Source organism: Penicillium chermesinum (assembly GCF_028974085.1).
Source record: "Penicillium chermesinum strain IBT 19713 chromosome Unknown utg000002l:1.0-5270490.0:1.0-5274688.0, whole genome shotgun sequence".
Classification (NCBI taxonomy): domain Eukaryota; kingdom Fungi; phylum Ascomycota; class Eurotiomycetes; order Eurotiales; family Aspergillaceae; genus Penicillium; species Penicillium chermesinum.
Genome location: NW_026695312.1, coordinates 3,599,402 through 3,624,840, shown reverse-complemented (window position 1 = coordinate 3,624,840; position 25,439 = coordinate 3,599,402). Strand labels below are relative to the sequence as shown.

Genomic DNA, 25,439 nt, shown 5'->3' with positions numbered 1-25,439 from the left:
GGTGAAGGGTAGATGTAGTCGTAAAAAGGGATGGCGTTGTGGTGGGGCGGTGCGATCCCCAGGCAAATTGGCTTCTCAATTTTTGATTGTTCGGTATATTGCGACAGTTGATGCCAATGCGAATTGAAATTTCTGGTTGGTTGGCACAGGCAATAATCATAGATCCGAAACTCTTCATCTATTGCCCCAAGGCTGTACTACGACTACTTATTGCTGGCGCTGCAAAATGCCCTATCGCACCAACCTCCCCGAGAAATTGTCCGACACATACCAGAGCTGCCGGCCACTGGAAGGCGTGGGACATTCCACATTCCAACGCGTCCCAGTGCCGCTTCTCATTGGTTTGCGCTACCTGGGAGAGGCTGGACTATGGGAATTCGTATCGGCGTACACGCCGGGTCAAGTGTATCAGATATTCTCCGGGGCCAGACTCTTCGGATGGTCTTTCGAGGGGAAGGTCGATCTGGGGAGTACAGGGGTGACGCCAACTGGAGCCAATGGAGCCACAATGGAGACAATGCAGGCGTATGGAGTACCCCTGGGCGGATACCCAATCCCGCTAGCTTCATTGCGGACTAGTTTCATGGCTAGCGCTGCACGTCTCATGGTCCTTGGGACCAGCCGCGCGTACGGAGTTCAAGGATGGATATACAAGCAGGTTTAACAATCAGGCTCAACAGTCAGAGACTGCTGGAGTACGTGAATGGGCCAGACCTTTCGGCAGAGGAAACATGAAAGCACGGACTCTATCAGGCTAAAAGGGCCCCGGGGAATGAGGAGTCGAGAACTCATCCCAACCCCTGACCATCTGTTGAAACCAGGAACAAGTTTCATTGTTGATCGGTCCTGGCCAATCAGGAGCTTGGAGGGGCGTTTCCCCGCCCAACGGCACGGCCACTAAGAAATTTGGCTTCCTTGGCTTTCCCCTTCGCGCTTCCCTGCAATCTTCACACTTCGATTCAGATTGATTAGCTCCCCGCCTGACACATTGCCACTGTTTCAGCCTCTTATTTGATTAGTTTGGGAGGACTTCGGAGCTTGGCGCTTCGCCGTCCCCCATCCTTTTGATCGTGCGAAAAGATCGTCCAAGACATCGCAAACTTTAGTCTGCAATCGTAGATCGACTAGTCTTTCGGCTTCCGTCGTCTCTGTCGATCCCTGGTTCATGCACCATGATGCTAAACATCCCCAATCATCACAAAATTGAGGCCGACTCTGTACGCACTAAGCTTGATCTAGATACAGTGGACCAAATGGCAATCTCGGACCGCCACGGATGACAGCCACAAGGGGCGGCGAGAACATTGAAGCGGGGCAAAGACTCCTTTCATACGGAGAAACTACCAGAAGTACATAAGCGCGAGGGCCTAAAGGCCAATACATAGCGCAGGTACACCCAATGACGTAGTGCGGCCTCTGCGACCGATCGAATTACCGTGGAGATTTCAAGGCTCGGGCTCGGGGTCGGAACAGATGATGTATCAAGGAGCGTAATCGTGATTTTGGTGTAACTTCTATGTTCGACGGCAGGAATTTACGCTGCCGTACTGTGAATGTTTAGATCTCACACAACTCTTCAAAAAACCAGCGCCTTACTGCCCGCTAGGTCTCCACCTTCCGACAGCGCCAGCACCAGGTACCATACAAATCGGATCCGATGCGTTAAGCAAGGCGACTCTGACACCCCGGGACAAGCTGCCCTAAACAAGTGGCAAAAAAACGACGAAAAAGAGAACAAAAAAAAAAAAAGAGAGGAAAAAACCTGCGACAGCTGAAATAGATGGCAATAGATGAAATGGAATATTTAGAGATCTACCACTGTACATCGTCCCGCCTCGCAAGAAAGCAGATAGTTCTTTGGTGGATCGGCTGCTTTCAGGTCTTTGAATATTGGGTTCCGACACTTCAACCAGAAGGATTGGTTACCGACAAAGTCCTTAATATGCGACGGGCGGATATCCACCAGCGAGGCCACGGAGATTGTTGGACAGACACCCGACCCGGCCTCACCACGGACTCGCCTCCGAAGAAGATTGTATGCCGGCACAGAATCCTTTTGGCTGATAAGGCCCTCCCCACGAGGCTTTGACGTTTCAGAGACGTCGGCTGTAGCGTAGACCCCAGTCACGGTACGCATGCCGATTTGCAGCCCCACAACCACGTCCAGCATTCCGACGAAAAGGAACGGATGCTGGATGATTTCAACGGCGAACGAGTTGCAGGTCTGCTGAGATAGGATTTTGTATTCTTCGTCTTCGAGAAGAGCTCCTAGACATAGTAGGTTCCGCGCCACCACAGCATTGACGGATGGCATGGCGGACTCGGTGCCGGTCTTTAATCTGAAAAGCGGGCCCGGGACGCCGGGGGTCTCAATGGAGGAGGTGTTATAGTAGCCTTCGGGTACACCATCGTTCTTAGCTAGAAAATTCTCGTTTAGATGTTCTAACGAACTGTCAGTGATATCCTACGGAGAGGGGATCTTTGGTATTTCGGATGGTTTCTTACTCTGGAGACGCTCTGCAAATTGCAGATACGAGTCATCGAAGGTCGCGGTGTACATCTCCAGCAGACCGCTGATCAGGTACGCGTAGTCATCTGCGAACCCAGGGGTGTCGCCCCGACGGCCATCGCGGAAAATTCTCCACAACTTGCCGGTCGCCTTGTCGAACATGTTGTCTTTGATGAAGCCGATCGCGCGTGCAGCTGCATCCAGGCATATTTGTGCCTTGGAGCTCTCGATTTCCTCGAACAAGATACTGCATTTGGCAAGAGCCCCAATAGCCAGTCCATTCCAGCCCACGATAATCTTGTCGTCCAGCTCCGGTCGTCCTCTGACTTTCTCCCGATGATCGCGGAGCTTCTGCCTGCCGCCTTTGATAATCTTCACCACTTCTTCTTCACTCAAGCCAAACTCCTTGGCCAATTTTCTCGGCGTAATCCGAACGGAGAGTACGTTTTGGTTCATGAATTCATCATGCGGGTCATACTCAGCCGCGACATTCCCGTCAGGTAGCACTCCCCAATGACGAGCGCAAACTGGCGCGTCTCGTGGGCCAAGTACCTGGGTCAATTCTTTCAGCGACCACACGTAGAAAGCACCTTCACGCTTTTCGGTATCATTAGGACTGGGAAAGCTGTCAGCGTCCTCAGACGAAAAGAACCCTCCAGTGGGTGACTGAAGCGGTGGACTCGTTAAGTATGTAGCCAGATCATATACAGCGCCAAGCAGCTCAGGGTCATGAGTGATTCGGAATGCATCCACGTAGACATCCAGAAGCTGAGCCTGGTCGTAGAGCATTTTCTCGAAATGGGGCAAGCTCCAGTCAGCGGTCACACTGTATCGAGCGAAGCCGTTGCCAATATGATCTCGTATACCACCGCGGGCCATCTTAACCAGTGTTGTGACAGCCATGGCGGTTGCTTTCTCGCACTCGTCCTGGCCCACGATGTCGGCGATTTCACGGGGATATGCGCCAAGTCGAAGAAGGAAGCTCAAGTTGGCGGGAGTGGGAAACTTGGGCGCTCGGCCAAAACCTCCATTGCTGGCGTCGTACCGGGAGGCGAAATGCTGGTAAGCCTCCTCCAGAAGTTCAATGTCGAGATCTTCGTCTGTACCGCGGACTGTGTTGCTAGAGTGGGTTCCTTCTTCCGCAAATTCTCGAAGCTGTTTGGTGATATCCTTAGCGCTTTCCACGCACCGCTGTTGCTGAGTTACCCAGACATCCCTCAACTTCTCTAGGATTTCGACGAATCCGGTTGTTTCGGGCCCTTGACCTGCCGTTAAGCTGGGCCCGGACCAATAAGTTCCTCCGAAGACAGGCTCGAGGTCTGGAGTGAGGAACACGTTTAATGGCCAACCTCCGGATCCCGTGGTGGCTTGGACATAGTTCATGTAGATGTCGTCAACGTCGGGGCGCTCCTCCCGGTCTACTTTGATCGGAATGAATGACTCGTTTAAGATCGCAGCTACTTCATGCGACATAAACGATTCCTTCTCCATGACATGGCACCCTACGGGTTGACATACGTTAGGTGCAATTCATAGACAGGAGAATATTGGGACGTACAGTGGCACGCTGAATACCCGATACTGAGAAATATTAAGCGGTTGTACTTTTTCGCAAGACTGATGGCCTCTGAGTCCCATAGCTGCCATGCTACTGGGTTGTTCATGTGCCTACGCACCTGAATACCGTTAGAGTCTTGTAAATCAAAGAGCTGGGAATAGATGGCCTCTAGGTCTCACATAAGGTGATCTGCTTTGCTGCAGGCGATTGACGAGCTTTAGCCCCGCGTCAGGGGCGTCGTGCTGCGACTGCATGGTATCTCAATGGACCTCGGGATACCTAGGGTGTGCGGGGAAGATGAGGGCAGGTTTGAGTTGCAAAACTGGCGTCGGAGGCGCTGGGGGCTGGCGCAGGGATGATGAATACTACCCCACAAGTCTAGCACAACCGGTCCGATTAGCGAGTCAGGATGGCGTTCTGGAGGAGGATTGCACAAGACCGGAAGTGGGGTTGGTTTCCAGCGAGAGCCGGCGAACGGGAGATCGTCCCTGTGCGTCATCGATGCATCAAGGATATCACGTGCATAGTTGTACGTACCGGCGTCAGTCACCATCACATTTACCAGTCTGGTTATTATTACTTGCCTAGGCCATGTAATGATACACAATCACTATCCTCTGTACGTATTCCTCTCTAGAAAAAAAATGGGCCTGAATATCTCATATACCCTCAGTACACCATTACAGCGTACGTACCCTATATTATGCACCATCGACAGGATATCTATCCCGGCCCAGTACTTCAAGGTCTACTCTAGGATTTTATGAATTGCAGAATTCTAGGAATCGTCACTAGCTGTTGGTGATATTCTACGAGTAAGTCTTTACGTTTGGGCCTCTATCCAAAACATATGCAGGGGTATCGTGAAATGCATCAATCATCTGCCATTAGCTCAGCTAACTCACGTTCTTCCTCTTCAGTGAGCATGGGCTCTCCGGATGGCTGGTCTTCTTCTGTCCGCGCCCCCTGCTTGGCCTGGTCTACAGCTTTCTGTAACTCATCTGATCGAAGGGACCATTGGCGGATGGTACCGTCGATTCCTTGCACTGACAACTGTTGAACCTACGAGGAGTAACCCAGTCACTTCTTCAAAATGACCCGAGAAAACATGATGAAGCTCTCCCGTCTGAACAAAGCAGGCATTAGCAAGACTGAAAGAAGCTAGACGAAGGGTTACTGCTTACCGATCGATTCCACACACGGACTTCTTCATCGCGGCAAGCCGTCACCACCCACCCACCTGGTTCATAGACAACGACGTCTCGAACAAAGTCGGGGTGTTCTAAAGTCAAATTCGGGTTCCACCCGTCTGCACGCACAAGGCACTTGGCAGTCTTGTCTGCTGAGGCAGTCCATAGATCTCCATCCTGGTCGAAGAAAAGCTTGTACACACTCGTTTCATGAGCGATAAGCGGCTCAGGTGCATCCCCACCCAGTACTTTGAATTGACGGATCTCCCGATCACTGTCAGCACTGAATAAAACCGCCTCCGATCCTTCAAGGTCAGGGTCTAGTAACATATCCTGGACTGCACGACCAGGGAAGTCAAAGGCCCGAATCCGTTCATTACTGCCAATCTTAAACATGAATATCTTCGCATCGGCTCCTCCGGTCAGCAGATAGTCATCCCTTTGGAGCCTCGCAGTAATCACAGACTTGACAAAGTCTGAGTGGCCTTCATATCTTTGTTTTGGCTCTCGTGAGGCGATATCCCAGCTCCAAACCGTTTTATCCCAGCACCCCGCAAATATGAGCTTGCCATTCGGGCTGAGACATAAGCTAGTCAGAGGAGCTGTGGGGCCCTTGTATATGGCCGTCGTTTCTCCCGTCTGGCAAATCGGTCAATATTTTGGAAGAAGGTATGAGGCTCAACGTGTTTCCCCATATCTCTCATGGAATGAGCTGTAAGGTTTGACGTACTTCAAGAACAATCCTCCTCACGATACCAGTACTTTGCGCAACATAGATTGATCCCGGATTGGCCGGGTCGGGATGGATGGCGAGGATCTTGCTCTTCAAACGAATAGGACTGCCATTCGTATTCTGAGACTTGGCGTCTTTTCTTTCCTGGTCATCCAAGGCAGCGCTGCGTGGGAAAGGCAAATTAGCGGACCGCTCCGTTCGTCCAGGCCCAGATCGTCTCACGAAGTTTGGAAGAAGTTGTCCCTGTTTGCCGTCGTTGTCATTGTGGCATCTCCTCTGTAATTGAGCGTGGGGAGAGCTCGAGAGCAGGAGGGGCCAGCCGAAAGAGGTAGCCTGGGCCCCACGCCACAAAAAAGTGGCCAGCGCCGACCCCCAAAACTGCTACCTAAGCTCATACCGCCCGCCGTAGTCCGGATCCCCCAAAAAGCACAGATTTTGCTTCCTCCTCCCTTCCTCTTATCCTCTCCTGAACCTTTCCCTTTCTCCGCCCTCCTTTTTTCTTTCCTCCTCTCTTCACACTCTACGACTTGCGCCATCGCGCGCAGCTCGCCACGATGGACATGAATCATTTGATTGGGTAAGTTGTCTGCACTTGTAATTGGACTCGAGCTAACAACACCTGGCAGTCAGCGGTTCAACCTGATCTCCAAGAGCGATATCCGGTACATATCCATCTTTCACCGGGTCCTTGAATCTTGACTAACAGCTTCCCCAGTTACGTGGGCACCCTTCATGAAATCAACCCCGAGGCCTCCACCATCGCCCTTGAGAATGTCGTATCATTTGGCACAGAAGGCCGACGCGGCAATGTCGACGAAGTTCCTCCTTCTACCGGCATCTACGAGTACATTGTGTTCCGCGGGAGCGACGTCAAAGACATTAGCGTTGCTGAGGAGGAAAAGAAAGACAACGCACAGCCCGAACCTCCTCGGGTGCCTGATGACCCCGCTATTTTAGGAGTAAGTCAGAATCCGTTACCACCATACTTGTCTCCAGCCGCCCAGCCCATTTATCCTTCGACCGTCATGGTCGGGCATTGATCGAATGATGAAAAATTTTCGGATGTAAACTCACAGACCTGTTCTGAATGCGCAAATCCGTGTAGAGATTTCCGTTGCCTTCCTTCTGATCGATCAATTCATGCCTCGTCTCACTTTGAATGATTGTCAATGCAGTCTTTGCTGACTTGATGCAAATAGAACATGTCTCGGCCTGGCCCTGGTCCCGGCCCAGAGTCAGGAGCCGCTCCTGGCATCCCTCAAGGGGCCCCTCAACCTCCACCAGGTCCACAGCAGACCCTTCCTGGGTATCCCCCGCCGCCTTTCCAAGGTGGCCCATACCCTCCTTATGGGCAACGCTTTGGTCCTCCTCCAGGCCAGTTCCCTCCTGGTCCTGGCTTCCCTCCCTATGGTGCACCTCCAGGATGGCTTCCTCCCCCAGGCCATGGATTCCCTCCAGGGCCAGGTCAATTCCCCCCAAACATGCCAATGGGTCCATCTGGACAGATACCGCCTCCGCACCAGCGTCCCGGACCTCCAGGTGTGCCACCCGTCCCAAAGCCTACCTCTGAGCTTCCCGTCGGGGACAAGGTTCCCAGCAAGCCTGCAACACCCGCAGCTCAACACGCTCCTACCCCTCCCGTCGAGTCAAAGCCTTCTGTCCACGAGGCTGTTCAGGTTTCATCGAGTATTCCCCCCGTTCCCAGCAGTGCGCAGAAGAATGGCCGTGTTCTCCCTGCTATTCCAATTGCCGCTCCTAAGCCCACGGCTCATATCCCTAGTGCCTCTGCTGCAGTTGCTCAGGGAGGTACTTCCATGGATGCGACGGCTGCGGCTACTGCTGCCGTTGCTGCTGCCATGGCCAAGCTGCCCCAACCTGGTGGTGGTTCCAAAAAGCCCCAGGGTGACGCATCGATTGAGAATGTTACTCGGAAGATGAATGACCTTCGCCCCTACGACAATGCTCGTCGTGGTGGACAGAGAGGAGGCGCTGCACGAGGAGGCGCTCGCAATCAGCACAAGAAGATCGACGTCCCAGAATCTGACTATGATTTTGAGACTGCCAACGCCAAGTTCAACAAGCAGGATCTTGTGAAAGAGGCCATTGCCAGTGGCTCTCCTGCAGCCGAAGTGGACGCCCTCGCCACCGAACCAGATTCCGGTGACAGCGTCGCCAACGTAGCTCATCCCTCCGTTCCCAATCTCTACAACCGGAGTACGTCTTTCTTTGACAACATCTCCAGTGAAGCTCGTGACCGTGAAGAGAACAACACCGCTCGAGCTGGCGGTCGCGAGTGGCGCGGTGAGGAAGAGAAGCGGAACATCGAGACTTTCGGCCAAGGCAGTGTTGATGGATACCGGGGCCGAGGCCGTGGACGAGGCTATGGACGGGGCTATGGACGTGGTCGCGGTCAGGGAGGTCGCGGTTATGGTGGCCGGGGCCGCGGTGGCATGCGTGGCCGGGGTAACTCCCACGCCACTGGTGTTCCGTCTCTGGGATAAATGAAGTAATCCCCATGACCTCGGCTTTTTAAGAATTTTCTTTTCTTTTCTTGTTTTTCTTTTCTTTTCTATCTTCCACGTCTTGGCATGTCCGGACTCATGAACGAAACGACTGACTACGCTTGAAATCTTCTTTTCGTCACTTCGGCGCAATGGGAATGAATCATGGGGCAGGGCATTCTGGGACGGCAACAGTTCTTGCAACGGGGTAACAACGGTGTTTTTGTCTTGTTCATGCTTTTCTTCTGCTCTCTTTTGGCGATGTCCAACATACCCCTCTGCAGCGTCTTTATCGATATCCCTACTTATGGGCAGATAACCTCACCTCTTCTACTAGAAGTGGTCATTCGTATCGAGGTTCTCTAACATGCGCACTTTGACTTGGAAGTCATCGGCGCAATTGTCTAGCCGTGGATGTCGGGACATATCATGCACATGTAACACCATATTCACGGACAACAAGTCCGAGCAATGAAAAAAGCCAAAAAGATGGCCGCTTTGGTCAATCAAACCTCTTATTGCATCCTGTAGGACTTTCCACATCGTAAGCCGAGACTAATCGAACTCCAGCTATTGACCCCGTCGCTCTCGCCCCATGAAATGCAACCCACCCCTCCGGCGCCTAAGATACAGACCGATACCGAGACCCCATCCTCCCACTAGATGCCAGAATACACCTTACAGAATAACTGTTGCATTAGCATGAGACCCAACACCACCTGCGCAACGTCAGTAAATCTCCATACCAATCAACTCAAGCTCACACGTACCGGGCACATTAGCAGGTGCACTTGTCAAAAAGAACGTCCAAGACCCACGCTCCCTACACTTTCTCGCCAACACCTCCAGATTCCACATCTCCCCAATGGGACAACCCCAAAGCGCCAACAAACTCTGATGCAAATGATCGTTCTCCGGAACAGGCCACGCCTCAAAGGTAGGCGAGTCACCAACCACAGCCGCGAAGTAGCTGTCATGCAACCACTCCCGCAACTGCGGTTCGCGCGCCACGCCCGCGAAGCACAGATTGTCGTGGGACCGTGTCGCAGCCGCATAGCGCTCCGCGGAGCTGAGCTCGTAGTACCGCTCTACGAAGCCGGAGCGGATGAAGAGCATGTCGCCGACGCGGATGTGGCCGCCCTGGGACTCGGGGCGGAGGTCGAGGCCTTGGAATGCGGCGCAGGCTTTCAGCTCTGCGAATGAGATCGCGTGCGAGGTGTTTGGGTCATAGAGCTTGTTGTGGGTTTTGGCGTAGTGCCAGTAGTCCAGGAGGATGCCTCGGCCGGCAATACCATGGTTTGCCCAGTGATGGATGCTGCAGCGGTGGGTGTTGGCATCGGCGCCTATGAAGTCTTTGGCTGTTGCCTGGGTTTGTTAGATGGTGAGGAAATCATGATTGGGTGAGGTATTACCCTGTTGTAAAAGGTTTTTGTCTCGAAATGCCCGACCTATTAGAAAGTTAGTGACTTTTCCATGCCAGGATGCTGTCGGGATGAAAGACATACGTGTCGGAAGCCATCCCACTGCGTCCCGCTTTGGGTGTTCAGGGAATATGTGTCATCGAATGCGACGTCCTCCCATAGAGTTTTAATATTGTGCTGGAAAGTTTCTCGCTCGAAGGCTGGCTTCTCAGGCATATTCAGAGGAAGACTAGAGGTTTGTTCAGCAAATGGTTACCAGCCTAGGTTAATGCAGACGGACGGGCTACTTACTTTAATGGGATGATTTCGCCAGTCTTGATCTCTGCTACGGAGGCCTTGACTCGGGCTGGCGTCAACAGGTTGAGTCTTCCCAGCTACATGACGATTAGCAAGTGAGCCCGGGGTACAATTTCGATGTGGTTACCTGATCATCCTCCCCCCAGACCCAAGCCGCGCCAGCGGGTGCATTAGGCAGAGGAGGAAGGTCTTTCAGAGCGGGGAACGAACTGCTGCTAGGATTCCACGGGAGCTGGTTTGGCGCTTGGGCGCCAGATGAATCTTCATTCGCATTCTGAGATAGATGACGAGAAATGGCTGGGATTCTTGCGGTTGCAGACATGTTGCGACAGAGTTAAGAGCCCACTGGTATGAATATAGTATCGTCGAGTGAATGAGCAAGATCAAGTCTGGGACACCTGGTTTATTTGTGTGGCACTCCATTGAGCGGGGGAATCTTGGGAGTTCATGCCGAGGACCAATCTTGCACAATCTATACTGGGGCCATGGGGTTCTCGCCACCTCAGGATTATTATCCCTTCATCTTATCTCGGTGGATTTGACAGCCATTCTAGACATCTAGCTTCATGCTGATCAGCACCTCTCAAATTTAACCATTTCCTCTTGTCCTCGGAATGATTTCAGTATAAGAGAGGTCATATCGTGCGCCAAGTAGCATCTGCTTTGCCGAAGCGGGGAAGCTTCCTCACATACGCAAGCCTCGCGGAGAGTCGGTACTATGACGCAGGCTGGGGGGGGGGGGGGTCAGCACGGGATTCATTGCGGTCCAGGTGGGGGGACTTGGCCTATTCAGGCCTTGAGTAGTTTTGTCGGGGAACACGCCCCTGCCCATTTTTTAGGACTAGGGATATTTTGAACCTGAATATTCGATCCACTTCTCGAGATTCCTGCTTGGAAACCGCATCCGTAAGGCCTCTTTATCTGGAGAAGAAGATCCCTGTCCTCGCTCTGGGCCCGTTCTGCATAGCTCTGCGGAATGGGAGGGTCTTGGGCCTTTCAGCGTTCGCCATGACGCTCATAGGGAATCGCAGCTCGAGCCGTCTGTGCATCACTGCAGCTGTGCAGTTTGGTCTTCGACAGACCTTCTCTCGTAGAAAAGCTGCTAGATTGCAGGATCTTCCGACAGTTTATAAAAATCCACCACTCCGTCTCAGGGGATTCAGCCACTTTCAGCTCTAGTCCAGGTTAATCCAATTCCAATTCCCACGGCCGACTCAGTAAGGTCTGCTCCGCTGCGGTATCTCCCAATTCAGTTACTGCATGGTTTTCACGAGACAGGGGTTTGATGTGCAGGGCCACTTGACGATACTGGGAACGCGCACTAGGGAACATGAAACGCTCTTTCCACGAATCAGCGTATCTGCAGCTAGTAGCAAAAAGTTTTCATAAAAAGGCCTAAGGCGCTCGTCAAGCTCGAAAGTAGCCCCCTATATCTGTATAAACGAGTTCTCATTCTACCATGGTGGTTCTCAAAGATTTGATGTTATTCACGGCCATTTTCGCGGCTTTAGCGCATGGATACGCGAACCCAGGATCATGTTCGGGCGAATGTGTTGTTTCTGACCCGACATTGATTCAAAGAAGAACAGACAAGACTTATTTTCGTTTCTCCACGGGCAACAAGATCTCATATGCCAGCTCTTCTAGCATCGCAGGGCCCTGGACAGTGATCGGGTCCGTGCTACCAAGCGGCTCTAAAATTGCCCTTGCGGGCAACACAGATCTTTGGGTACGTGTTTCCTGAGTACGGATAATTGCGGGCAGCATACTTGGGATTCTCCATATTGAATGATTCTGACCGTATCATAGGCGCCCGATGCTCAACTTATTGACGGTATCTATTACATCTACTATGCGGTCTCGACCTTCGGCTCCCAGTCTTCGGCCATCGGCCTTGCGACATCTCCGACCATGGAGGCAGGCTCGTGGACTGATCATGGATCTATCGGCGTGACCTCTAGCTCCTCGAAGAATTACAACGCAATCGATCCGAGCCTGGTCAACGTCGATGGGACGTATTATCTGAGCTTTGGATCGTTCTGGGACGACATTTATCAGGTGAAAATGAATTCCGCTGCGACCAAAACCGCTGGCTCCTCTTACAACATAGCCTACGACCCCTCAAGTGGTCACGCAGAGGAAGGCTCCTTCATATACAAGCATGGCAGCTACTACTACCTCTTCTACTCCGCTGGCGCCTGCTGCGGGTATGATACCTCCAAGCCTGCTGCTGGGGATGAGTATCATATCAAAGTCTGCCGATCGACATCCGGCACGGGAGGATTTGTAGGTGTTCCCTCCGAGACCTTTGGGTACAACATTTGGATGGACTGACAGGATGTAAATAGGTTGATGCAGACGGAACACCCTGCAGCGACGGCGGAGGTACAATGGTTTTAGAAAGCCACGGTACTGTTTATGGACCTGGTGGACAGTAAGCTACACAGTTCCTTTGTGTTTATGCGCCTGGCTAATCCTTTACATTCAGGGGTGTCTTCGACGATCCCACTCACGGCCCCGTCCTCTACTATCACTATATTGACACGGCTATTGGCTATGCCGACGACCAAAAGCAATTTGGATGGAACGCGATCGATTTCTCTAGTGGATGGCCTGTGGTATGAACATCGTGGGGAGGGGGGGGGTGCCGTCACTCGGATATCTACCTTCTTTTCTGCAGACAATCTAATGGGCTCTGGTTCTTCTCCCAAGTCGGCTCCTGGCTGCCTAGTATCGAGTTTCTAGAATGCATTTGCCAAACTGTCAGAGTCTTTGGCTATACAATCGACGTGGCCTAGTGCTTTGGCCGTATTGAATGCCCCCGAAATTCATATATCGCCCCTCATCGTCTCAGCTTATCTCTAAAGATGCGACAGAGTGGATGATCAGTCTCATCAAAGCAATAAATATCGTGGGGATAGACTTTCATCCCAACATATGCCCTCACCGCCACTAACCCAAATTATAGCCTTTGCTGCGAGCTCCTAGCTCTCCATTTAGCAACCATAGGTGATAATTGTGACCTGCAAAAGCGAGCCAGGGGATTCTGTGCTATTTACCAAGGTTCTTGACCCCGGTCAAGACTATGTCAGACTGTCTTTGGCGTGCTTCGCGAGAGTAGCATGCCATGCCACGTCCCGGCGCGCTCCCCGCACTGGCAGGAAATTGACTGGACTTGGGCCGTTCTCGTGTTCGGGTTTTGATGGCCAGGTACAATATTGACCGCTAATGAAGATCGTTCATTCGCAAGTTATACGCAGTCATATTCGCGGACGAGACGGCATTTCGGTAAATTCGGCAATCTTGAGAGGATTGCAACCTTGGCTCAGCGTGGGTGTGGATTCGGCGCCCCTGGCCTAACGTGGGGGCCCTCTCGCCTAGAGCGCGTAAAAACTACTAAATGGAGGAAAGGGTAACATTTTGGCCGATGCTGGAAATTCTGTCCTTGCGGCATTCTATCCACGATGCTCGGAAACTTCGCGTCGGTCGCGCTTTGCTCGCTGCTCGCAGCTTTCGGTGCTGCAGAACATACCCATACTCATCCCTATATCGAGGGATCAGGGCAGGTCTCTAATGTGTCAATTACCAGCGGCGGTCTGCAGCGCAGCTATCTGCTCGCCATCCCACCGATCTATCACCCAGACTTCCCAACTCCATTGATCGTGTCGTATCACGGCGGGACCCAGACGGCTGAGGACCAGCTGGAGCTCGACCAGTTGACCAACCCTGAGTTCAACGAGCGAGTGATTGTCGTTTATCCCCAGGGAATCGATGTAAGTGCAAGGAAATTCCAAATTCCCACCCACACTGTGACATACTAACAGACGAAACGAATGTATGGCAAGGTGTTCCCGGAGTAACGGTTGACGATGTTCAATTCACATCGGACATCCTCGACCAGGTGGAGAAATCGCATAACATCGACAAGACCAGGATCTGGGCCACTGGAAAGTCCGATGGGGGTGGCTTCGCCAATATCCTGGCCTGTGACGCGACGCTGTCTACTCGCATTGCCGCCTTCGCCCCAGTGTCGGGCGCCTACTACATCGACACTAGCCCTTGTGACGCGGACACGGTAAAGATCCCTTGTAACCCGGGGCGTACTCATATTCCAATCATTGAGTTCCACGGTGGAAACGATACTACAATTGCCTATGATGGTGGCGCGCGCAAGGGCGAGTGCCTGCCTAGCATTCCACACTTTGTCCGCGAGTGGGCCAAAAGAGACGACCTTGACAGCCACAAGAACTTGACCATCCCAATTGCTCCGGACACGGTTCTGTACTCATTTGGAGTCACTGGACTTGTGCAACATGTTTATGACTCGGTAATTGGCCATGACTGGCCCAGCACTGTGCCAAATGCGGACAACCAGAAGCCCGGGCGCCATCCGGCCAGCTTCAACGCGACGCCAATCATTCTGGACTTTTTCTACCGCCACAGCCTGCCATTGGCTTTCTGGTAGATTGGTTCTATGTATATAAAATGTGTGACTGAGGCCGGGTCGTCATGGGGAAAACATGGATATGGAACTAGCATTACAAGGGCCATTAGACCCATGATTCTGCGATGACTCTAACTTGGATGATTCCAATATCGAGAACCCCAGTAATTTCTCCTCTGATCTCTGCTTCACCGTAGACTTAGAAGCATGTTGTCGACTGTGAGCCACCAAGAAAACCAGTCACTAGGGTTGGGACCTCGGAAGTTGGGGGTGCGGAGAAGCGCCGACACCGGATATAGCCGATATGAGGAGAAGCAGCCGTCTTCACATCCCCGTCTCGAGATCTCTGGACGCCTATAAACGGCACTGAGCGCCTACAAATCACGCGCCGCTGGCCACCAGGTTATTGCAGACGGTCTTCGGTCTCCCATGAACGTACTCTCGCTATCGCGACGCGTGCCCCGGGGCTGCGTTCGACTCGGCGCTTTTCGACATCCCCGCGCTGCGCGGGCTATCCGGATACCATCCCCAACCTTAAGATCGGGGCCCATACAAAAGTTCTTTTCCAAGGATTTACAGGTAATATAAGGGAAGCCAAGTTAAACGATACTTGCTAAAATTTCTCTCAGGGCGACAGGCGACCGCCAATGTTAAAGAATCGCTCGAGTGGGGTACAAAGATTGTGGGCGGCGTAAAGCCTGGCGTTGAGGGTGAGCACTTGGGACTCCCAGTCTTCCCTTCCGTGAAAGCAGTACGAATGAAAGATCCCTCACTCAATTGAAACACAACCTAATAATGCCTTGTACTTAAAGGCCCAAGCAGCAGCTAAGCCTGACGCCTCGGCAATCTACGTTCCTGGCACGCAAACCGCTCAAGCCATCGAGGAGGCCATTGAAGCGGAGATCCCTTTAGTGGTGGCTGTCGCTGAACACGTTCCGATCCACGATATTCTGCGGGTATGCTCGAATCCCCCCCGGTGACCTTCCGGGCGTCGTTACTTACCAAGGCCCAGATCCATTCCATGCTCAAGACACAATCCAAGACGCGCCTGGTGGGTGCAAATGTTCCAGGCATTATTTCTGCCATCGGGAAGTGCCGGATCGGCTTCCAGCCCCTCCCATGCTTTGCTCCAGGGAATATTGGTATTGTTGCCAAATCGGGAACGTTGAGCTACGAAACAGTCGCATCAACTACCCGAGCCGGACTTGGCCAGAGTCTCTGCATCAGCATGGGAGGCGATGTGCTAGCCGGGACCAACTTTGTAGATGCTCTGAAGGTCTTTGAAAATGATCCTGATACAGAGGGAATTATCCTGGTTGGCGAGATCGGCGGAACAGCTGAGCTGGATGCTGCCGAGTGGATCAAGGATTACAAAAAGCGAACAGTGAACCCCAAGTAAGTGCCCCACTACTTTAGAAGCCAGCTTCCATTGACCTAACGGGGAAAGACCGATCATGGGACTTGTTGGCGGTCTGGAAGCACCACCTGGTCGCATTATGGGCCATGCCGGTGCCTGGGCAGCACCTGGAGAGCCCGATGCCCAGACTAAATATAATGCCCTTGCAAAGGCTGGTGTTGTCATGGTGGACCACCCCGAGAAATTTGGAAATGGCATGAAGGCTCTGCTCAAGAGCAATCTCAACCCTCCTGGTGTAGGCGTGAGTCTAAGTGTCCTGCCACTTGTATTCCTTGATGGCTACTGACACATTTTGAGCCAAGTCACGATCTGGAGCCTCTCAGAAACGTGGAATCCACACTATAAGACGCGTCACCCACCACAGGAACCCACTCACTACCCAGAAACGAGCCCTTTACATCAAGCAATCACAGGCCTTTGATTTATTGAAGGAGAACTCGGTTCCTGTCAGCGACAAGACTGCCTCTTCTGACGTGTCTATTTCCATCTCCATTGACCGTACTTCCCTATCGCCTTGTATCATCGCGTCCCCCAGCGCGGATTCATACCCGGCCGAGTTCCGCAAATTCCCATTCGACTACACAGAGCCCTCTCTGCAGAAAAGCTCCATCATTTCCCCTGTTGCTTCCTACCTTGGCCTTCCTTCCTCCACACATGATAAGCTTGGTAACCTTATCCAAAGCCTATGGAAACTCTTCAAGGAGAAGGAAGCGTTCGTTCTCAGACCCGGGTAGGTATTCTAGACGAAGGACTGGAAATCCGTGGCGCACGCTTTGGCTTCGACGATGCTGCATTCCGCAGCTCCAAGCGCCAAGCAGATATCCATGCCTTGCGCGATACTAGCGAGGAGGTCCCAGAGGAAGTTGAGGCTGAAAAGGATGGCATTGTCTATGTTAAGTATGTTCATCTCACTCTGGTCTTTGACACGCCTCGCTAATGAGAAAAGACTCGAGGGCGAAGGTAGCATCGGTACCCTTGGTGAGTAGATCTCAGCGGATTTCTCCGGCTAGCAGCTAACATGGTTCTAGTTAATGGTGCCGGACTTGCCATGAACACTGTTGACGCTCTGACAAGCCACGGAGGACATGTTGCCAATTTCCTTGACACAGGTGGCAAAGCCACCTCTGAGACAGTCAAATCGTCATTTAGAATCATTTGCTCTGACCCTCGGGTCAAGGTTATTTTTGTAAATATCTTTGGAGGGTTGACTCGATGCGATATGATTGCAGAGGGAGTTATTTTGGCTTTCCGGGACTTGAATTTGAAGGTTCCTGTCGTAGTACGACTTCGCGGAACCAACGAGGAGCTTGGACAGAAGATGGTAAGTTCGGCGTGCTACTAGGTGGAGTTTCTTCCCGATTAACGTATCATAGATTGCCGAGAGTGGCTTGTCATTGCATGCATTCGACGGGTTCGAAGATGCGGCGAAGAAGGCTATATCCTTGGCCCAGGAGTGATCAAATAATTATCCATACTTAGAGCATCCAGTGGGTTTATGTTGATATAGAAACTATTAAACAACACACATCCTACCGATCATGCAGGAACCCGAGAGGACCTTTGGGGAGAGCTGGAAACAAATAATATTTCGTAGAGGCTCAAAATGCCAGTGGTCGCACTGGCACTAGCACCTCTCCACCTTCAAGGTTCGAGAACACGCAGAATCTCAGCCACCTCCTCAGCCACAACATGTATTTGCGTCATCCGATTCCCTGATTACCTGCCATGGTCTACGTGAAACAGTCTTGGGAAGCCGAACCTCGGGGGGGGGATTCGTCAGTCCATGTGACTGGCTTACTCCTCCCCGCCTTAGGCACCGAGCTCCCATAGTCGGTCTAGTCCCGGCTTTGTCCCCACGATCGACCAGGGTTGCGGTAGCGCTGACGCCATCACCTGCGATCTTCTCTAGGCTTATGCGGGGGGGGAAAGCCTGTATCTAGGTGTTGCATTGACCCAAGCCGAGTATTTTGCAAGGTTGTTTTCAGCATATTTCGGCCCTACATACAACCATTGTCCATCGTTTAGCAAACTCTGGCGCGCACTCCACCATGTCCGACCCTCGTTCCGAGCTGAGGTCTACGCTGCGTGACCTGGCAATTGGGGACAAAGGCCCAGTCCCCGACATCCCCCGCCCAAACATGAGAGCAACGGCGGCCGTAGGCGCCCCAACCTCCGCGCCCAGCAAGCCAAAGAAGACCCCCAAGACCGTTGCAGATTCCTGGGAAGACGAGGCCGATCTTTCAGACGAAGCACTCGGGCCTGAATCCGCTGCGTCCCCTTCGGTACTTTCGCCCACCCTGAGTCTTGAAGGCCCGTTGGATCCTCCGCCAACGCCAATCTCGCCGCAGACGTCGCAAGTGGCGCAGCCATGGACTTCGAACGCGGCTGCTTCTACCACGGGGCAGGGGTCTGCTCGCCGGCCCGAGAAGCAGACCGCAGTCGCTGGCCGGCTCATTGCGGGAGCGTTGGGCATCCGCGCGCCCAAGCGGACGGAGGAGCAGCGCGCGTACGACCGGTCTGTCAAAGAGCAGGAAATCAAGCGCCGGAACCGTGAAAAGGAGGAAGAGGCAAAGGCGAAGGAAGCAGAGGAGCGAGCCAAGGCGTCTGTCTGGACGGACTAGCCATTGGGTGGCTCGATTGGGTGCATTTTACTTTCCTTTCTATACCTGTTTTCTTGTATATACATTTTATACTAGTAGGTGGGTTGGCCGTCTGGCTTAGGAACTATATATAGGAAGTATATATTCGACTTGGACCATTACTAGTAGAGTTTTGATAGTTTCATGGTGGTGGTACATATAGCCATACCACGTACACTGCTCGAAATATTCAAGTTCGCGGAAGTACCAGCTATGACATGAGATTCGGCTTCCGCTTCAGTATCAGTACCCATATTCTTTTGCTAAATAAAAGAGTGGCACGCCTATGATATGTAGAAAACTGCCGATCCCTTGGCATTTAAGATTCGTTGACTCGTTAAAAACATCTGAAGGGGGAAAAACAAAAGGCAATTGCCATGAGCCATGATCAGCGCCCAGCCCAAACTGCCTAATGAGTCATTCTGGTAAATTATTCGCGCCGGTCATTCCGAGCCCATGCATGGAATCGGACTTAGCCACCAATCTGTTCTTGGTGAACCTCGAGGGTGTCGCCGTCGGCCATATCAAGCTGTAAATGGATTTAGCATCAATATGAATATCAGTAGCATCTATCGAGAACCTCGAGACTTACAGTATCAGGAGTGTCATCGGGACGTACACGGGTTCCATCGAAAAGGAACCGCACAGTCGTCATCTGCTTTCCCTGGCGATCACAGAAAGCATCCATAAGCTTCTTCAAGGGAGTGGATCGCTTGATCTTGAAGAAAACTTCATTGTTGTTGTCGGTGACCTTGATGTTGAGGTGCTCCGACTGAGCGGGGGCTTCTGGCTCAGACATTCTGGTTGTAATCTAGGTTGTTAGGTGCGATTTTGCGACGAGGACGCGGGGTTCATACTTTGTGGGACAAGCAAGAGATCTGACGGATGGAAAATGGCTATCTTTGAAAAAGTCAGAATCTAGCGACTGAGATTGGGGAAGAAAGTGACTGACTGGACCCTGGAGGGAGAGTTTAGAGAGGAAGGCGAGGTGAAGTGGTGGGCAAGTGAGAGATATCAACCGGCAGAAACGGACTCGCCCCACAAAGGCGGAGAATCTATTTTGCGTCACTCGTTTGAAAAGGGAAACAGGTTCGATGGTCCTGCACTGGAAATCTACCAAGGTGGCAAAAGGGAAACCAAGAGGACAACTGAAATGGTAGGTAGATAAAAGAGACTTTGGTAGCAAATGCCCTCTAATTGCTGATACAATATGCTGCAGGGGAATCTCAAAGACGATCTGTCGCACGACCCGCCGTGCCATCCACGAGCTGTATGTTACTGACAGACCCCCCCAGTGCCGTCTCAGACGATCATAGGCATCAATGCTAACCCCGGTCCAGTGTGCCATCCAGAGTACGATTTTATCTGATCATTCCAGTCAATGCACAAGCTAATCCAACCAGATTGCTTGACCAAGAATTCTTTCAAAGAGGAGAAATGCCAGGCTCAGATTGATGCTCTCTACGAATGCTGCAACGCCTTTTACCAGGCACAGGGAGACCATGCATCGACAGTGAGCTGCCCCAAGCCAGAGCTCCTACGGTTGAAGATGTCACAACGGGCCCAAGCGGCCGAGAAGCAACAGCGGTAGATAGATAAATGGCATGTACCAGCCCCTTTGCAGACTAAGCTCCCATGTAGAGGAAACCAGACTAGTTGAGTGACTGCCAATTTACTCTAAGACAATCTTGAGCACGCAGAGAGGCCTCTATGGACCTGAACGAACACTGAAAACTTCGTTCCGAGACTCTAATGAAAGCCTATAAGACATTGAAGAAGAAAAAGAAGAGGCTCCCGGGGAAAAAATTGTGCATTAAATAGAGGGTCCCGTGCCGGTCCACTAAACCCCTTCGGGACGGACGCGCCCAAGACCAAAAGAGACAAACACGAATCTCATCTCATTCCTTCAACAACAATCACCCCGAGAGCTGGTCGGCAAGTCTTTTGCTGCCATGGCTCCACTCACCAGGTCTGCCGCCTCAGGTGGCCCAACTCTGCGATCTCAAGTCCGTGTCTTCTCCCCTCCTCAGGATTTGCGCGCCTTTGCTAAAATTCACCCCCCAGACTCGGCTACCCAAGCAACCAGAAATCATCAACATCGACGAGGAAAGTGAACTGATGGATGAAGATGAGGATGGCTACGGCAATGGTGAGGAGCTAAGAGATGGGATGGTTGAAGACATTGAGGGGAATGAGAATGACGAAGAGATGGATGATGCGAATGGCGACTCTTCGGAGGGAGTTCCCGCTTTTCCCATCCTGGAGCCCAGCTTAAAATCAGTGATGAGCTCGACTCGCCAAGTCCCAGGTCTGTCCCCCCTGGAATCAATTGTACCCGTTGGCCACTGCTCATCAATTCAGGTTCCCCCCAGCTGTTCACAGCCGCAGGCGCTCAGGAAGCTCTTCACCCGCTGCGCCGCACCGCCGACCGTGTCGTTCGCCAAATTGAGGCCTTCGCCGACAAGTTGGACCAGTTCAAGCGCAAGAACAGCACGGACGAGTTTCAGCGAATCCAAGCGGCCTACAGCCTTGTAGAGAGCTATCGAGACTATGCGCAGCACGCCATCCAGGATCTAGAGAAGCAGAATACGTTGAAGCGAGCCAAGGCAGGGAAAAAGCAGAATGGGGAGGATTTGATCGCTGGCGCGGGTGATGAACAAGGCCGCATTCAGAGCTTGAAGCTGGAGGCTGACACCTGGCGCTTGCTTCTCAACTTCATCAGCATTGACGACCCGGCCTCCCGCGCTAGCTTCAAGCAAGGACAGCAGACGGCTTTCCAGAATCTTCACCGATACTCTTCTGATCGCGAAATCTGGGAACAGTTCATCGGCGCCGATCAGTATGCCTTGGAATGCGTCCTTGCGATGAGGTGGCTGGAGGAAACCGCCAAAGGGAACACCAGCGAACTCGACGCCATGATCGAACAATCGTTAGAGCTCTCCGAACGGGGTCAAGGTCTGTGGTCCCACGGATGGCTGTTCACCAAGGAGCAGATCAAGGGGCACAAGCGACTTCGTGCCTGGCCGCAACCACTCGACCCGAATGACCCGAGCGTGTCACGGGGACTATTGAGTCGGAATGACCAGCGGCCCCTCGTCACACAGCTGGACCCCGATGCCCTCATCCGCCAAAATCAAAGCCTAGAGGCTCAGGATGCAGAGTATGAGAAAGCAACATGGGCGACCTGCTGGAAGATGCTCCGGCTCGGGGAGAACTGGTCGACAATTCGAGAGTGGGCTGAGAGTCACCTGGAGAACTGGCGAGCCGTCAGCCTGTGTGGCTCTAGTGTTGACTCGAAGGCCGCGGCTGGCTCGAATGCTCGCACCCCAATCGACGATGGCATGACTCGCCTGATGAACAGCAATTCCCTTGAATCTTGGCGTATAGCTTGCGCCGCTTTGACCCGCAATCCCAACACCTCCGATTACGAACGTGCAGTGTACGCATTGCTTTGCGGTGAATCTGAGCCTGCCGCCGCAGCTTGCAAGACCTCCGACGACTTCCTCTACGTGTATTTCAACCGCGTTGTCCTATCACGTTATTCAGGGTTCTGCAAGCAGTTCCAACGCAAGCTCAGCCGCTCCCCAACTACCCCAGTCGTGTTCCAGCCGGAGCCAGCTGGGCACGGCGAACTGCAGAAGTACCTCGAGTATCTGCGTGGCCATGCTGTTGTCGGCGAGCAGGCGCGTGATCCGTTCCGCAGTCTCCAGGCCGCAATCTTGAGCAAGAGCTACGACTCATATTTCTCTGTCCTTGCGCACGCCGTTTCCGAGGTCTTCGCTGCCGAACCAGATCAAATTCCAGTCGTGCCAACCCTATCGCACGCACCAGTCGATCCATCAATCATTCGGGTCGCGGAAAACGAAGATGCACTTAAGGTTGCTAGTCACGTCTATCTAGTCACCCATTCAATCGGCTACACCGCTATCGATGACCAGGTATTTGAGACCGCATCTGTCCTTGTGGCTGGATACATCGCGATCTTGCAGGAGCAGGGCCTCTTTGATTTGATCCCTCTTTACGCGTCGCTTTTACCGCCGAGCATGTGCTATGAGGTGGTTCCCAAGATTCTGGTGGATATCAAAGACCCACGGGATAGGAAACAATTCATCCGACTGATGCAGAAACATGGAATTGATGTCGATGCTGTCTTGCATGCTCACTGGGTCTGGCTTAGCAGCCAAGTCCCTAGTATTGAGCATTCGAATAACACGCTGGGATATTCACGGGTAGTCCACCGCCCAGACGGTACTCGAGTTCTAGTGCCCCCGAAAAAGGATTTGGAAGGAACTGCGATTTCGTGGCTGGACGACCAGTTAATTTCTAATGTGGAATGGCTACGCGCCTTGGGCGGCCAATGGTCCAAACTCTCCCAAATTGGAGCCTGGCTGTACCGGAAGTTCTTTGGTAAGTCGTATTTTCTTGCCATGAAAGAATGATGAAGTGCTAATCGATCATAGTCGCCGGCAATGTCGCTGCTGCTCGCGAGATGAGCCGCCGCATCATGCTGTCAACCACATCCCAGGAATCCTTCGGCATTGATATCTTCGAATTTCCTTCGGTGGAACCACTGTTGCCAGAGAAGGATAATTCCGTTCCATCAAGCCCGAGCAAATCCAAGAGGAATAGCCTTCACCGCCGCAGTCTCTCGAGCAGTAACGGGGTCGTCAGCCACGAGGAAGCCTTCCAGCAAGCGTTCCGCATGTACAATCTCGAAACATTGGCTCTGGCCTTTGATTCACTGGAGAAATTCGCTCATGTCTATGACCGGATGTCGAAGTAAGTCCCCCTCTGCGACTATACCGCCAAGAATGTTTTACTAAATACAAGCAGAACCAAACGCCGTCGAGACTCTGGATCCGTCAAGGACGATTTGCAAGACCTGACTGCGCTCCTTGAGGAAATTGAATCCCATGTCGGTCTGGTAGTGGAAGAATGGCTACCCAAGTCGGATGATGGTAAGGCATACTCCAGGACCTTTCCCCATTGTAAGGAGTTTCTCACTAACGTCCACTCCAGAAGCTGAGGAGCATGATCTGGCCTACATTCGGCGGACATACGTTCCCGACCTCTTCCTGGACTATCACAACGTTCTCTATTATGCCAGTCACGCTCTCGACGAACCCAATCTCTTAGCACAGTGCATGACAGTGTCCATTTGGGTGGCTCATACCCCGCACATTACCCGCAGCTTCACTGAGGCGAAGCGAATGTCAGAGATGGTAGATGCATTAGCTCTGGCCAGTAAGGCGATGGTGCTCACCGACCCGAAGCACGACCACGTGTTTGACGATGGGCGCACATTGGGCATCTGGAGGGTCAGTGCGGAGGAGGGAGAGGCTGATTCGCAGTAGCCGGCGTGATACTATCGGTCGTAACGGGATGTGTACATTAGTGTGGTAAGGGGAATTCATCGCAGTCACCTTGGGTGCAAAAAGAAGCAAAGGATGGGTTATGGAGTAGGTTTTAACAATTGCATGTCAAGTCCGATATGATGCCCGACTTCCGGGTCAATTCTTTTGTACCGTGTCATACCGTCATAATTCTGTACTATCAAGTTTAACTTCAGGTCATTTACCTCATCACCATTACCCAACAGCTAATATCAGTCTATGCTCTTAGACAAGGGCTAGCCTCAATGAGGACGAACAGTTGCAGTAACGCACCCCAAAGATCGGCACATTGACTTGTCACTATGCCATTTAGTATTAGTGACGGCGATCAGTACGTCAACCCCAAAAGCCAGCAAAGCTGATTAGATTAGAAAAAAACTCTAGCATGACGCATAATTTGTCACGCCTTATCAGACCAGACAGCCTTGGGTACAGGTGCAAAAGCAAGATGGTCAACAAACCCAAACACTGTCATGGAGCCCCCTGAAAGGAACATCTCGCAGCTTCGGAAGGGGAAGGGGGCAGTGTTTCCTTACCAAAAGATATGATCACAACCCGCCTCGATCGTCCCACCGCGATAACCTGGCTTGCACACGGCATGTAGCGAACAATGGCCACCGCCACTCTTGGCCTCGCGACCCGCCGAGTCGGAGCTGTGCAAAAAGTTGCGACTCGAAATGTGGAATTAAAGCTGAAGTTCTTTTCGCCTGTGGGTCCTGGCAGTGCATATAGCTTGGAACAACCGTATAGATTAGCTATGAGGTCGGGGTTTTGTCCGTATGTTTCCGCACTCTCCTGATCGACGAGTCGTCATTGCCACAGCAATTATGGATTGCGGTCAGGCACCTGATGGCCTCGGAGGGAATCATCGGCTGCTGCTCTCGTCAACTAGGCGGAGACCGGTGGACTACGAAGCTGTCAGCGATTGGTTTGGCGATTGGGGGGGCCCTTGCTGGTAATTGAACTACGTGATTGGAATTCGATCTAGTGAAGGCCCGGAGTTCTATGGGTTGGTTAGGCGGGCCCCTGTCCTGTACAAAGGGGCTAGAAGTTTGGGGTACGGCCACGCTTTCCCTTAGGTTCCTTGAAAAGCCGGTATGGCCCGGAAGAGATACCGATGGCCGTAGACATTCGGTCTCCCAGCAATGCAAAAAGGGCCCCGTGCCACATGCTCAGGCTCTGGACTAGGATTGTGCTTGGTCCGGGTGATCCGAGGTACCACTAGCATGTTAGAGTATAGGTTAGAGCACAGGATACTGCAAGCAGATGGTTCCGGGAGCTAGCTAGCTCGCTAGCTTGTCACCGTGAACCTGGGAGAGAATTCGAGGCGGATCACT

General features: G+C 52.4%; 12 protein-coding genes across 12 annotated transcripts; 8 read left to right on the top strand and 4 right to left on the bottom strand.

Annotated features, from left to right (window-relative positions):
• Positions 1–226: 226 nt before the first annotated feature.
• On the top strand, positions 227–664 carry N7468_002216 (uncharacterized protein; the record flags this gene model as incomplete). Its single annotated transcript, XM_058471513.1, has 1 exon — positions 227–664. One exon carries the CDS (start codon positions 227–229, stop codon positions 662–664), a length of 438 nt encoding a protein of 145 aa, XP_058334654.1.
• Positions 665–1,804: 1,140 nt separating this feature from the next.
• N7468_002215 (thioredoxin domain-containing protein) lies at positions 1,805–4,321 on the bottom strand (the record flags this gene model as incomplete). The annotated part of the gene is made up of 4 exons (XM_058471512.1): positions 1,805–2,442; positions 2,506–4,011; positions 4,068–4,185; positions 4,247–4,321. 4 exons carry the CDS (start codon positions 4,319–4,321, stop codon positions 1,805–1,807), a joined length of 2,337 nt encoding a protein of 778 aa, XP_058334653.1.
• A 619-nt stretch (positions 4,322–4,940) lies between these two features.
• Positions 4,941–6,253, bottom strand: N7468_002214 (WD40 repeat domain-containing protein; the record flags this gene model as incomplete). The annotated part of the gene is made up of 5 exons (XM_058471511.1): positions 4,941–5,120; positions 5,176–5,193; positions 5,252–5,896; positions 5,988–6,153; positions 6,213–6,253. 5 exons carry the CDS (start codon positions 6,251–6,253, stop codon positions 4,941–4,943), a joined length of 1,050 nt encoding a protein of 349 aa, XP_058334652.1.
• A 291-nt stretch (positions 6,254–6,544) lies between these two features.
• On the top strand, positions 6,545–7,030 carry N7468_002213 (LSM14 family protein; the record flags this gene model as incomplete). Its single annotated transcript, XM_058471510.1, has 2 exons — positions 6,545–6,567; positions 6,697–7,030. 2 exons carry the CDS (start codon positions 6,545–6,547, stop codon positions 7,028–7,030), a joined length of 357 nt encoding a protein of 118 aa, XP_058334651.1.
• Positions 7,031–7,192: 162 nt separating this feature from the next.
• Positions 7,193–8,491, top strand: N7468_002212 (Lsm14 N-terminal; the record flags this gene model as incomplete). The annotated part of the gene is made up of 1 exon (XM_058471509.1): positions 7,193–8,491. One exon carries the CDS (start codon positions 7,193–7,195, stop codon positions 8,489–8,491), a length of 1,299 nt encoding a protein of 432 aa, XP_058334650.1.
• A 678-nt stretch (positions 8,492–9,169) lies between these two features.
• Positions 9,170–10,531, bottom strand: N7468_002211 (uncharacterized protein; the record flags this gene model as incomplete). Its single annotated transcript, XM_058471508.1, has 6 exons — positions 9,170–9,210; positions 9,262–9,856; positions 9,904–9,939; positions 9,997–10,141; positions 10,204–10,286; positions 10,337–10,531. The coding sequence occupies 6 exons, from the start codon at positions 10,529–10,531 to the stop codon at positions 9,170–9,172; spliced, it is 1,095 nt and encodes a 364-aa protein (XP_058334649.1).
• A 1,137-nt stretch (positions 10,532–11,668) lies between these two features.
• On the top strand, positions 11,669–12,833 carry abnA (putative extracellular endo-1,5-alpha-L-arabinase; the record flags this gene model as incomplete). Its single annotated transcript, XM_058471507.1, has 4 exons — positions 11,669–11,938; positions 12,019–12,495; positions 12,558–12,643; positions 12,698–12,833. The coding sequence occupies 4 exons, from the start codon at positions 11,669–11,671 to the stop codon at positions 12,831–12,833; spliced, it is 969 nt and encodes a 322-aa protein (XP_058334648.1).
• An 840-nt stretch (positions 12,834–13,673) lies between these two features.
• Positions 13,674–14,674, top strand: N7468_002209 (CE1 family esterase; the record flags this gene model as incomplete). The annotated part of the gene is made up of 2 exons (XM_058471506.1): positions 13,674–13,986; positions 14,055–14,674. The coding sequence occupies 2 exons, from the start codon at positions 13,674–13,676 to the stop codon at positions 14,672–14,674; spliced, it is 933 nt and encodes a 310-aa protein (XP_058334647.1).
• Positions 14,675–15,082: 408 nt separating this feature from the next.
• Positions 15,083–17,527, top strand: N7468_002208 (putative succinyl-CoA synthetase subunit alpha; the record flags this gene model as incomplete). Its single annotated transcript, XM_058471505.1, has 10 exons — positions 15,083–15,088; positions 15,291–15,404; positions 15,466–15,609; positions 15,666–16,048; positions 16,101–16,311; positions 16,373–16,736; positions 16,805–16,967; positions 17,017–17,048; positions 17,099–17,391; positions 17,444–17,527. 10 exons carry the CDS (start codon positions 15,083–15,085, stop codon positions 17,525–17,527), a joined length of 1,794 nt encoding a protein of 597 aa, XP_058334646.1.
• Positions 17,528–18,118: 591 nt separating this feature from the next.
• Positions 18,119–18,691, top strand: N7468_002207 (uncharacterized protein; the record flags this gene model as incomplete). Its single annotated transcript, XM_058471504.1, has 1 exon — positions 18,119–18,691. The coding sequence occupies one exon, from the start codon at positions 18,119–18,121 to the stop codon at positions 18,689–18,691; it is 573 nt and encodes a 190-aa protein (XP_058334645.1).
• A 490-nt stretch (positions 18,692–19,181) lies between these two features.
• N7468_002206 (SUMO family protein SMT3) lies at positions 19,182–19,508 on the bottom strand (the record flags this gene model as incomplete). Its single annotated transcript, XM_058471503.1, has 2 exons — positions 19,182–19,238; positions 19,302–19,508. The coding sequence occupies 2 exons, from the start codon at positions 19,506–19,508 to the stop codon at positions 19,182–19,184; spliced, it is 264 nt and encodes an 87-aa protein (XP_058334644.1).
• A 354-nt stretch (positions 19,509–19,862) lies between these two features.
• Positions 19,863–24,063, top strand: N7468_002205 (uncharacterized protein; the record flags this gene model as incomplete). The annotated part of the gene is made up of 10 exons (XM_058471502.1): positions 19,863–19,865; positions 19,929–19,979; positions 20,050–20,062; positions 20,113–20,296; positions 20,580–20,715; positions 20,774–21,017; positions 21,071–23,116; positions 23,170–23,488; positions 23,543–23,667; positions 23,729–24,063. 10 exons carry the CDS (start codon positions 19,863–19,865, stop codon positions 24,061–24,063), a joined length of 3,456 nt encoding a protein of 1,151 aa, XP_058334643.1.
• Between the last annotated feature and the right edge of the window lie 1,376 nt (positions 24,064–25,439).